The sequence below is a fragment of the Crocuta crocuta genome, unplaced genomic scaffold, assembly GCF_008692635.1.
Source record: "Crocuta crocuta isolate KB4526 unplaced genomic scaffold, BGI_CrCroc_1.0 scaffold339, whole genome shotgun sequence".
NCBI classification, from domain to species: Eukaryota; Metazoa; Chordata; class Mammalia; order Carnivora; family Hyaenidae; genus Crocuta; species Crocuta crocuta.
This window is the reverse complement of record NW_027530357.1, coordinates 2,044,672-2,057,322: the sequence shown is the minus strand read 5'-3', so window position 1 is coordinate 2,057,322 and position 12,651 is coordinate 2,044,672. Positions and strand designations below refer to the sequence as shown.

Sequence of the window (12,651 nt, the reverse complement as noted above, 5' to 3'; positions counted from 1 at the left end):
CGCCCCAGAAAGACTACGATTTTCCAGTTCTATGCACAAAGCTATTTAAAAGATTTCAAAATCCGCCATTGCTTTTTTTTCCTGTTTTAAAAAAATAACAGCTTTTCACCCTTTCATTTAGGGTTTTAGTACAAAGTTATACATGACTCACAGCTGTTTAATTCCAGAATATTTTCATCATCCCAAGAAGAAACCTTGTACCCATCAGCAGTCACTCCACACTACCCAACCCCTCCACCTCTCCCCACCCTGGCAACGGCTAGTCTGTTTATTCTAGACATTTCATAGAAAATGTGGCCTTTTGTGTCTGGCTTCTCCATTTGGTATAATAGTTTTAAGGTTCATCCATATTGTAGCATGTATTGGTATTTTTATATCTATTTTAATCTATGGATACAACCACTTAAAAATAAAAAGTTTTGGGGCACCTGGGTGGCTCAGTTGGTTGAGCAGCTGATGCTTGACTTGGGTTCAGGTCATATCCCAGGGTCACAGGATCAAGGTTCGGGTAGGGCTCTGTACTGAGGGTAGAGTTCGCTTGAGATTCTCTCTCTCTGCCCCTCTTCCCTGCTCACACTCTTTCTCTAAATAAAATAAAAAGCTTTATTGAGATATAGTTCACAGACAGAGTTTATTCATGTAATATGTACAATTCAATAGGTTTTAGTATATCCTCAGAGAAATACAACCACTTTTTAAAAACAGAGACCTTACTTATTAGAGTAGTTTTAGGTTCACAGCGAAACTGAGCAGTAAGAACAAAGGGTTCCAATATGCCCCTTGTCCCTATACACTCACACAGTATTATCATTCGATTCACCTACTGAAGGAGATCTTGGCTGTTTCCAAGTTTTTGGCAATTATGAATAAAGTTGCTGTAAATACCAAGGAGCAAGGCTGCTGGATCGTGTGATAAAAGTTTGTTTAGTTTTGGACACAACTGTCAAACTGCCTTCCAAAGTGGCTGTCCCATTTTGTATTCCCACCAATGAATGAGAGTTCTTGTACAACCACTTTATAAAAATCATTTTGGGGGCACCTGGGTGGCTCAGTCGGTTGAGCGCCTGACTCTTGATTTCAGCTCAGTCACAGTTTGTGACTTTGAACCACTGTCAGGCTCTCTGCTGACACCACAGACCCTGCTTGGGATTCACCGTCTCCCTCCCTCTCTGCCTTTCTCTCTCAAAATAAATAAAAAAAGTTAAAAAAAAAACAAACGTTTTTTCTTGGAAGTATACTATACAAACAGAAGAGCATGTATTATAAGTGGACAGTTTGATGAAGACATAAAGCATCTAGATCAAGGAACAGATTCAACAGAACAGATTAGTAGCACCAAAGAAGTCCCCTTAGTACAGACACTTAAAAATTTTTTTTCTTTAATGTTTATTTTTGAGGGGGGGAGGGGCAGAGAGAAAGGGAGACACAGAATCCAAAGCAGGCTCCAGGCTCTGAGCTGTGAGCACAGACCCCAACACAGGACTCGAACCCACGAGCCATGAGATCATGACCTGAGCTGAAGTCAGACACTCAACTGACTGAGCCCCAGACACTTTTTAATACACTTTTTAACTAGCTTTTTAACACTTTTTAACGTATTAGAATAATACGTATATATTGTAGAACGTTTAGATGATAGATAAGTAAAAAGAATATAATACAAACTACCCATTATCCCACCACCACGGTAACCAGAGTTTAACATTCTGATATAACTAAACCTGTTTTTATGAAAACCAAATCAAGCTGTGCATCTTTTATCACATCCTGTGTTCACTCAAGATATAGTGGCCCTCTTTACGTGCCCTAAATGCTGTGGTTTCTTGAATGGTAGGCTGATGTTCACAATCATTGTCCCTCACCCACTCGGCTTATTTGGGATTAACTTGTTTCATTTCTTTCCAGATCCTTAAGGATTCCTCCTTCTTCCTCTAACTAACCGAAGCTCACTGAGTACAGCCTGTAGAGGGCAGCAAACCAGCATCTTTCTCCTAGCCTGCCTATGAACAGGGCAGGTTCCAGTCAGGCTGATGAAATTTTCCCCTGAAGAAAGACTTTTTTAAAGAAGCAGCTTCTATTGATAGGTAAACTACTTTCACTTCCTTTTTACCTCACCAGGCAGTAGAAACGGCCTGGGAAACACGTAGGCCAGAATGGTCTCTGGAGCAGTAACCAGGAATCTCACTAATGCGGAGGCTGAGGGGAGAAGTAAAGGACTTAATTTAGAATTCCTAATGGTTAAATGTCTTTAACTGAAACATTCTGGTATATTTTTCTAAAATATGAGCAATGTTCTGAATAAATTTTTTATTAACTAAGGAATAAAGAAATAATTTCTTAAATAGCACATCAGGCCATGGCTGTATGTTTTTATATTTTTTTTAAATTACTNACCAGGAATCTCACTAATGCGGAGGCTGAGGGGAGAAGTAAAGGACTTAATTTAGAATTCCTAATGGTTAAATGTCTTTAACTGAAACATTCTGGTATATTTTTCTAAAATATGAGCAATGTTCTGAATAAATTTTTTATTAACTAAGGAATAAAGAAATAATTTCTTAAATAGCACATCAGGCCATGGCTGTTTTTAAATTATTTTTTTTAACATTTTAACTTATTTTTGACAGACAGAGTGAGAATGAGCACGAGTGGGGTTGGGGAGCAGGGTGGAGACAGAGAGAGAGAGAGAGACTGGATCCAAAAGCAGGCTCCAGGCTCTGAGCTGTCAGCACAGAGCCTGATGTGAGATTTGAACCCATGAACTGTGAGATCATGACCTGAGTCAAAGTCCGACATTAAACCAACTGAGCCACCCAGGCGCCCCTATATTCTTCTTCTTCTTTTTTAATCAGTTAAAAGAGAATGGGCCTTTATGACAAGGATTTCTGCTGGATTTCGGCTGCCAGAATGAGACACTTGCCTCAAACCTGATGTGTAGAGAGGAAACTGAATTCCCAAGTGGGCTCTTAAACTGATTTGTTTCTGCTGAGCAAGGCAGCAAGCCCTGTTTGATTAGTGTGTTAGCCAGAAAGAGTCATTGTACCAGGCTAAAGCTTTCAGCACAATCTCCTCAAAAGTGAAGCAGATGAAAGAATCATAACCTATCTTGGATAGCCTTTTGTCTTAAAATTAGGGCAAGCAAAACATGTTCATCCTGCACCTGCCTAGGAAGTAAATTATAGTTAACTGGGATAATCCAAGATCTTGAAACCAACAGAGTTCTTTTCATGTGCACAAATGTATGCTTTCTCATAGTCATTAATTCTGAAGAGGTGTAAGGTTGTAAATCTCATTCCAGCTTTTTTGCAGATGAAGATCCTAAGGTGCTCCGAATCTGACTTGCTTAGTTACTAAGTCAGCACCAATCATTGTATTCAAATCTGGGTCTTTTGAATCTCAAGCCATTCTCATTCGTAATTTCATCAGTAGTTCCTAACAGCATTAAGGTACTAAGGCTACAAAGATACAATCTCTTGGCTTCAAGTGGCTCACAGAGAATGTGCTATTCCCCCCATTCTTATTCTCTACCAGAAAATGGCCAGATTCATGCATGGAATGGCAAAATGAGAGCAAATTAAACCCATCCCTCCTCGTTTTATTTTGGAGGAAACTAACATCCTGACTTAAGCAAGGCCATCCAACATAGTTTCAGAGCCAGGACTAGAATCCAAGACTTTCCTCCCAGTTCGTTTCTTTTTTAAACAACAGCTTCTTCTCTGTCTGAAGATCATGGTTAGAAAGAAGTCAACCTGAAGTAAAGTAGAAGCCAGCAGTACAGCTGGCTAAGGGGACCAGGAATGGTTAAAATCCAGCAGTCAGGTTGCCAGGGAGGAAGGCAGGGCTCTTTCCATCACCAAATGCTGGCGCAATTCATGAAATCGAGTCTTCAGGACCTTAGGAGTGTTCATTTTGTTCATAGTTCTTCCAGAGGTGGAATTCTTCCCCAAAAATTTGTCCCAAGAGGAACTTGGCATTTCCTGAAGCTGATGCTTCTATGTCTCTTCACTTTACATCTTTTGCTTTCTACCAGGATGGCAGTTCCTAACCCACTGTAAGTGTCCTCTGTTGGAATACTGACTGGTGGATGCTATCAGTTTGTCACTGCCCTGGTTATAGGCTTCTGACCACATAAGCCCAGCTTTGGTCATGACTTTCCACAAATCCTTCCATGACTCTGCCATCACAGTTTCAGTAAGTAGAAGTCACAAACGCAAACAAGTACATAACACATGAAACCTCCTTCCCACTAACTCATATCTCTTCTTTTATGCTGTCATAAATTGAATATCTCTCCCCTCTCTCTTAAATAATAGAATTTATTGAGCACACTATATCCCAAGCACTGTGTGAAGTGTCTTACAACACATTTGCTCACTTAGTTAAGAGTTAACCCCACAGGAAATGCTTGGCCATGCATAAGAATCAGTCTTCAGTGAATGTCAGACCTTTCCTGAGAGGATCACTTTAAGGACCAATAGGAAATTCAACACTCCTCTAAGTATAGAGACCTGCAGTCCCAGATTGCCCAGTATTGAAGGGTTTTCCTGGGATGCAGGACTTTTCAGTGCTAAAACCAGGATGAGTTGGTTACCCCGCTCCTAGGAATAGCGGAAGTTGCCACCAAGTATAAAAGTTGATTCCAGATACGTTATCCTTGTTGAGATGCAAGATGGTGTTCTGAGATCCAGATTTTTAAATTTTTTGATGTCACAAAACAGATAAATTCCACTTTGTGAATTAAAAAAAAAAGGTAAACTCGTCCAAGAAAGGAGAGTGGGATCCACCCCCCCTTAATTTATTAGAAAAAGAATACAGCACAGAATCAAAACTCTTATTACATAGACAGACTTGGATTTCCATCCCGGTCTTACTACTTACTAGTTTCGTGAATTTGGGAAAGTGGTTAATCTTCAATCTCTTTATAAATCAGGATACTAGTAGCTACCTCATTGGGTTGCTAGGAAGATTTAAAAAAAGGTAGTAATGCACCTGAAGTTCATTGCCCAGTGCCAGGTGTAAGGTAAGCAGTTATCAGCCATTATCACAGGCTAAACCTTGGTCTCCTTTAACTAGACTCCCATGGATCTTCTCCAGAGCCACATTTCGTTTGTGCGTACCTGTCTTTCAAAAAAAAAAAAAAAAAAAAAAATTTACAAAAGCCAAGTCTGGCTTGATACAATAACGCTTTCTAAAGAAAACAGAGAGTACCCTTCCCTCTGCTTCCCCTTGGGAAAAGAGTATGAACATTTGCTATACAACACGCACTCCTGTAGGAAGCGTTTTACAAGGCATTCACTCACCCAATTCCCACAACCCTCTGATCTGCACACTATTATTTCTTTTGAAAGATGAAGATCCTGAAGCTTGGAGATTTCATGCTACTAGCCCAAGGTCACCTGGCGTGACCAGGCCAGTAATCAGACCCAGTCCATCCAGTTCTGAACCCTCTTTCTTTAATGCTCTAGAAACCCAATGGGGTAATTGCGCAACTGTACTTTGGGAGGGAACGAGGGCAAGGCTCAATCAACTTCTTGAGGTGTCGCCAACTAGATCCTGGAAAGATGAACAGGCAAGCCCCGGGCGGGAAAAAGGAGAGCGAGCATTCCAAATGGAGGTAACAACAAAGGCAAAAACAGGTCAGAACTGCAAGTCCCTCCACCTTTTCCCCCCACCTCTTGAAAGTGGGGTGTGGGGGGGTTCAAGTGGGGACTTGGGGTGCAGAAACCCTTAGCTCGCCCAATACCCACTCGCCCCTCTCCACGCTCTGGCTCCCTGCACCCCACCTTCCCGGCCCCCTCGTCCCTTTCCGGGATGAAAGCCCACGAGGAGCTCCCAACCGGAAGCTGGCAGGGAGGCTGGGGAAGGAGGGGGCGTGTGCGGGGCCGGGAGACACAGGCGGGGACGCGCACGGCAGGGAGGTGGGACCCGACGTCCTACGCACGTGAGCTGGTTTTTCACACTCGGCCCGCCCACTCTCTCCTTCCGGCCGGATTCTGAACCCGGAGAGCCACGCACCTAGGACCCAGGAAGCGGCGCACGGGGCCGCCGCCGCCACCTCAGCCGCGCGCCGCTGGAATAACCGTTACTAGCCACTGCGCCTGCGCCAGCCCGTGCCGACGCGCGAGGGAGCGAGGCCAGAACCTGGGAGGCGCGGAGGGAGGGCGGGGGTTGGGCCGCTCCTCACCAATGTGAAAAGAGGAACCGGGAACCACGTGCCCCCAAGATACCCAATCATCGTTCTTACCCTGAAATCCCTCCCGGGGGCTGGGGAAATGACTGGGTCGGGTGGAGGATCACGTGACCCGAAAAGGTAAATAGAGCCACGTGGTTTTTCCTGGACTGCAACACACCTTGGCGCCAAGATGTACCGTCGTTGAACGACTATTTAATGAACGTGTGCGATGTGCCAAGCCCTGTGAAGATACTGCGGCTGCTGGGTTATAATAGCTACTTCGGAATACTCCCAATTAGGTTTGTTTAATTATGTATTCATTTATTTTTTTAAGTGTATTTATTTGAAGAGAGAAAGAGCTCATGCAGGAGTGCGGGAGGGGCAGAGAGAGAGGGAGAGAGAACCCAGAGCCTGCTGTGCACTATCGCGGAGGAGCCCGATGCGGGACTCTAACCTATGAATGACCTGTGAGAGATCATGACCTGAGCGGAAAGAAACCAAGAGTTTAACGCTTAACCACCTGAGCCATCCAGGCGCCCCTTAGGTATTCATTTCAATCTCAGCCTCTGTACTAGTGTTTCCAGAATCCATTTCCTTTCATGAGCACCCAGCAGATGCTCATTAAAAGATTGCCAAAGGAATTTGTTTTCTCTCTCCCTTAGCCCTTGGGATAATGAAAAAGAGCTAGGCTTTTACCGAGGAGGATAGATTATATATTTTGATCTGGCAATAATCAGTGGTTGTTGATCATTATTCAGGTCTTACGGGGTTCACTTCCCAGAAATATCTCTCTAATTCAACTCCCAAGGCCAGAACGAATGATGCTCACAAAGAACTAGGAAGAGACTTAGTCATGTTGCACAGTCGGAGGATAAAACAATATGCAAACGTGAGGCCTTTCAACAAAGTGCTTTATTGGAGGACCCAGGGTAAGGTGAAGGGCATGAGGCGGGTTGAGATGATGCTCTCCAGAAGCCACCCTCAATTGTCACAGTATTTCTTGGTGTCCAGGTTCTTGTGTTCGCTGTTATACGGGGCCTTTGAAAAGCACGTGGCAGCTTTGCGGTCGCAGTTGCAGATGAAGGCCTCGCAGGGTTTGTTTTCGTCTGGAAAAGAGCAAGAGGAGAGGACTGAGCCAAGGTAGATCCTGCTTTGTCCAACTGGGGGCAGGAGGAATGAGCTGGAATAATGGCCACTGCATTCATACAGATTTAGGTTTGACAGATCAAGTAAATAAAAAATACCAAAATTTCAGATAAACAAAAAAAATGCAGTATCTGGAATGTAGAATAAAAAATGTTCATCATCTGCCTGAAAGTCAAATTTAATTGGGCAACGTGTGTTTAATCTGGTAGTCCTGGGTGTGATAGATAGGAAAGTCCTGTCCATTTCACATCCCTAAGTGAGCTCTTATAACCCACAGAGCTATACATCTCTGATAACATAGGCAAGCAATTTATAAACAATATGGAAAACACTAAAACATATATTCAAGGCAGTAAAGTATTGTGCATTTCAACTTAGTGAAATTTAGCAAGCCAATTTCTCTAAAGCACATTTTAAAAGTTACAGAATGTTCTTACAGTACAATACTATGTAAATATTTAAAATAATTAAGTATGGGGCGCCTGGGTGGCATAGTCGGTTAAGCGTCCGACTTTCGCTTAGGTCATGATCTTGCGGTTCGTGGGTTTGAGCCCCGCGTTGGGCTCTGTCCTGACTGCGAGCTCAGAACCTGGAGCCTGTTTCAGTCTGTGACTCTCTCTCTCTCTGACCCTCCCCTGCTCACGCTGTCTCTCTCTCTCTCTCTCCTAGAAATAAATAAAAATATTTAAAAAAAATAAGTATGCCCATATGTGGAAATGTTTCCCAGATATTATATTAAAGGAAATGAAGGACATTGCATCTAACTAGTTATCTTGGGTAGTAGGATTATAGGCACCTTCCACTTTCCATAATATATTTCTGTAGACTGTGAAATTATGCTACTTTTGCCTTGTTTATTTTTTAACCAGAAAAAAACAACAATAACTTTTTAAAATGCATTTCAAGGGGCACCCAGGTGGATCAGTTGGTTAAGCGTCCAACTTCAGCTCAGGTCATGATCTCGTGGTTTGTGGGTTCAAGCCCCGCGTGGGGCTCTGTGCTGACAACACGGAGCCTGGAGCCTGCTTCGGATTCTGTGTCTCCCTCTCTCTCTGCCCCTCGCCTGCTCATGCTCTCTCTCTCTCAAAAATAAAAAGAGGGGCGCCTGGGTGTCTCAGTCGGTTGAGCGTCCGACTTTAGCTCAGGTCATGATCTCACGTTCGTGGGTTCAAGCCCCGCGTCGGGCTCTATGCTGACAGCTCAGAGCCTGGAGCCTGTTTCAGATTCTGTGTCTCCCCCTCTCTCTGACCCTCCCCTGCTCACTCTCTCTCTCTCTCTCTCAGAAATAAATAAAGCATTAAAAAAATGTAAAAAAGAAATTAAAAAAGTAAAAAGAAACATTTTAAAAAGTCTTTTTTAAATAAAATGCATTTCAAATTTATTATCCATAATTTAATTCTTCTGCTTACATTCAATAATCTTATTAAAATTTTGTTTCTCTCTGATTTTTTTTTTAAGAGAGAGAAGAGCACGAGCTGGGGAGAGGGGCAGAGGTCATGATCCCAGAGTCATGGGACTGAGCCCCGCTTTGAGCTCTGCATGAGCATGGAGCCTGCTTAAGATTCTCTCTCTCTCCCTCTACCCCTCTCTCCTATTTGCATTCTCTCTCTAAAAAAAAAAAAAGTAAAATAATAAAAGGGAAGACTACACAGAGAAAGCGACATTGGAAGTCCTAGAATGAGACTTCATGTGGGAAGTGTTTCATGCAAAAGGAAACAAAGGACTTGAGGTGGCCACGTGCCTAGCTATGATTAAAATGATAAAAAACCTTATTCCAAGGATAAGCACAAATGAACACAGAGCTGTGAAACTGTTTATTCCTTAAGATGGTGGGATTCCTGGGGTGCTTGAGTGACTCTTTCGGTTAACTGTCTGATGCTTGATTTCGGCTCAGGTCATGATCTCAAGTCCCTGCATCAGGCTCTATGCTGACAGCTTGCTTGGGATGCTCTCTTTCTCAAAAAAAAAAAGTAATAAACTTTAACAATGCTTTTAAAAAGATGGTGGGATTCCCGGTAACTTTTTTCTTGGCCTTCTGGATTTGAATTACAGTTATTCCAATGATGTATGTACAGTTTTGAAAAGTGGGACCCAACTCTGAGTGCATAGAAAAGAGTAGTGAAAATCCAGAATGCCAGCCTAGCATGAAAATACCATTTACCTCTGACTTGTACCTTCATAAACGGATATATTTCATCACAAGCCGTGCATAAGGCTTAGTGGTTAAGACCAGAACGTTTGAAATCAGAAACAACTGAGTTCAAATGCTGACCCTACCACTTACAAGCTGTGTGATTTTGGGCAAGTAGCTATTTTTGAGCCTCAGCTTCCTCACCTGTAAAATGGGGTTAGTAAAACTTATATATATGCTTAGCCTACTCCCTGGTATGTAATAAAAAACTGATAAGTGGTAGTTCTAAGCTCTTTTTATGAAATAACGACACTGTATAGCATAGCAGTTAAGAACAGAGACCTTGGAGCCATATAAACCTGTTCAAAACCAAACACCACCAGGGTGTCTGGGTGGCTCAGTTGGTTAAGCATCTGAGTCTTCATTTTGGCTCAGGTCGCGATCTCACAGTTTGTGAGATGGAGTGCTTGTAGGGCTCCTCAGAGGGCTCCATGCTGGTGATGCAGAACCTATTTAGGATTCGCTCTCCCTCTCTCTGTCTCTCTCTCAAAACAAAAACAAAAACAAAAACAAAAACCCAGAAAAACCCAAATGGCGCGCCTGGGTAGCTCAGTCAGTTAAGCGTCTGATTTCGACTTCCGCTGAAGTCGTGATCTTGTGGTTCATGAGTTTGACCCCTCGACAGGCTCTGTGCTGACAGCTCAGAATCTGGAGCCTCCTTAGGATTCTGTGTCTCCCTCCCTCTCTGCCCCTCCCCTGCTTACACTCTGCCTCTCTCAAAAATAAAAGAAACAATAAAAATTTTAAAAAGTTCTGAAACTGCATTAAAAAAAACCCCAAATGGTGGGTGCCCCAGTTTCCTCATCTGTCAAACAGGTATAATAATAATACCTATCTCATAGGATCGTTGCCAGGATTAAAGGAGACACAGCATGGCACCAAGGCGGTCAATAAATGGTGGATATCATTACCATGAGTGCTTCCCACAAGGGGGTAACCTACCGCTGCAGATGATCTCAGAGCCAGAGCATGAGTATGAGTAGGTTTTGGTGTAGGGGTTGTCCAGGAGGAATCTACAGCTGTCCAGTTTCTTGGCTTGGGAGTAGCAGTGGTCATGTGTCTGGCAGCACCTGGAGTGGGGGAAAGACAGAGTTGAGGCAGGGGCAGGGCTGCAGGGCAGGCTCAGCAATGGGGAGGATGTAGCTGACATGCTCCGGAAGATATTTGTCCTGTGGCATGAAATTTTTAAGTCCTTTTATCATGTTTATTGAAGGCGATTTTAAAAATGGGTTGCAGGAATGTAGTACAATCAGGTATGGATTCTGAAGATGCGGCGAGAGAGTCAACCACTGCTGAAGAGGACAAATCCCATCGGCGCTGTGGCGGTTTGGGTTGCAATATTCTGCCACTAGGGGGCAGCAGCATTCACTGTTGCTTGACGTCTCCAACCTTCCGCTTTTCCTCCTAACCGAGAGCATTGGATTCAGGGACCTCTTGGAGCATGTTTGTTTGTACAAGAGTTGAAAAGGGGCGCCTGGGTGGCTCAGTCGGTTAAGCGTCCGACTTGGGCTCAGGTCATGATCTCACGGTTCGTGGGTTCGAGCCCCGCGTTGGGCTCTGTGCTGACAGCTCAGAGCCTGGAGCCTGCTTCTGATTCTGTGTCTCCCTCTCTCCCTGCCCCTCCCCTGCTCATGCTCACGCTCTCACGCGCTCTCTCTCTCTCTTTCTCTCTCTCTCTCTCAAAAATAAAAACATTTAAAAAAGAAAAGAGTTGAAAAGCTGGTACCTATAGCGAATCCCTTTTCTGTGCCTTCTCGTGAGATCCTTGGCTTATGCCCTCCCCCCACCCCGCGGTCACTGCGCTCCCTGTGCTGATCGGTCACTCACTTGTCCAGGTCATCCACAGGCGTGCCCGATCCACCCAGACCACAGTAGCAGCCGTAGTTGTTGTAATCCATCAAGGGGTCACTGCCGGGGATCTTACACTTGATCATGTTGCGGAACTGCCACACTGCTCGCGGGCTGATGCCGCTCTCAGCAGCGCCCACTGCAGGAAGACACAGCCAGTTTAAATCCATCCCGATTAGCTCCGCCAGCGCCCTGGGGTCCCACTGCCTGCCTGCTCTCTGGCCCCACGCTGCCCCGCCCCCAGCGGCCTCCTCAGAAGAGAGCTGGATGCAGGAACCTGGTAAGGGGAGTGGGGATTTTTTTCTTTTAACAAAACTTTTTAAAAAGGATTTTTTATCAAGATAAAATTCACATAACAAAATTCACCGTTTAACCACTTAAAATGGACATTTTATGGGCGCCTGGGTGGCTCAGTCAATTGAGCTTCGGACTTAGACTCAGGTCATGACCTCAGGGTTCGTGGTCGGGCTCTGCATTGGACTAGCTGCTGTCACCGCAGCAGAGCCGGCTTCTAACTCTGTGTCCCCGCTCTGCCCCTCTCCCTGTTCAAGCGCGTGCGCGTGCGCTCTCTCTCTAAATAAAAACATTTTTTAAAATGTACATTTCTGTGGTTTTTATTATATTCACAGAGTTGTGGAACCATCACCACTAAATCTAGAACATTTTGATCGCCCCCAAAAGAACATCCTGTACCCATTAGCAATCCTCCCCCCCTTCCCCTCTCCCCTCTGGCAACCTCTAAATTCTATGGATTTGTCTATTCTGAACACTAAATGTAAATGGAATCATACAACGTGTGGCCGTTGGTGACTGGCTTCTTTCACTTAGCCAGAAAAATAGTTTTTTTTTTTAAGTTTGCCAATCCTTTTATTTTTTAAAGCTTATTTATTTATTTTGAGACAGATAGAGAAAGAGAGCACGAGAGCAGGGGCGGGACAGAGAGAAGGAGAAAAAGAATCCCAAGCAGGCTCTGCACTGTCAGTGTAGAGCCCAAAGCCGGGCTTGAACTCACAAACTGTGGGGTCATAATATAAGCCGAAATCGAGAGTCAGTTGCTTAACCTACTGAGCCACCCAGGCACCCATAGCATAATGTTTTTGAGGTTCATCTACATTATAACATATATCAATGTTATATTATACATATATACATTATAACATATATCAATAAAAATTCCTTTTATAGCTGGATAGTATTCCACTGTATGGAGAGACCACATTTTGTTTATCCATTTATCATTTGATAGGCATTTGAGTTGTTTATACTTTCTGGTACTTAGGAATAGTGCTGCTAT

At 43.9% G+C, this 12,651-nt stretch overlaps 1 protein-coding gene and 1 long non-coding RNA gene across 2 annotated transcripts; one reads left to right on the top strand and one right to left on the bottom strand.

Annotated features, from left to right (window-relative positions):
- Positions 1-6,347: 6,347 nt before the first annotated feature.
- LOC144233137 (uncharacterized) lies at positions 6,348-7,477 on the top strand. Its single transcript, XR_013335601.1, has 3 exons — positions 6,348-6,471; positions 6,931-7,101; positions 7,184-7,477. It is a non-coding gene; the product is annotated as an uncharacterized LOC144233137 (long non-coding RNA).
- On the bottom strand, positions 7,067-11,475 carry PLA2G1B (phospholipase A2 group IB). Its single transcript, XM_077765927.1, has 3 exons — positions 11,337-11,475; positions 10,452-10,579; positions 7,067-7,278 (listed from the first exon to the last, which is right to left on the bottom strand). The coding sequence occupies exons 1-3, from the start codon at positions 11,441-11,443 to the stop codon at positions 7,154-7,156; spliced, it is 360 nt and encodes a 119-aa protein (XP_077622053.1). The 5' UTR covers positions 11,444-11,475; the 3' UTR covers positions 7,067-7,153.
- Positions 11,476-12,651: the final 1,176 nt, after the last annotated feature.

What these genes read in the sequence shown, in the direction of transcription:
- PLA2G1B (XM_077765927.1), bottom strand. Translation starts at nt 11,443, where the DNA reads ATGATCAAGTGTAAGATCCCCGGCAGTGACCCCTTGATGGATTACAAC. An exon ending in CCTGTGGATGACCTGGACAA is followed by an intron (nt 10,580 to 11,336) that starts GTGAGTGACCGA and finishes CCCCCACTCCAG; the next exon opens with GTGCTGCCAGACACATGACC. An exon ending in CTCTGAGATCATCTGCAGCG is followed by an intron (nt 7,279 to 10,451) that starts GTAGGTTACCCC and finishes GCTCTTTTCCAG; the next exon opens with ACGAAAACAAACCCTGCGAG.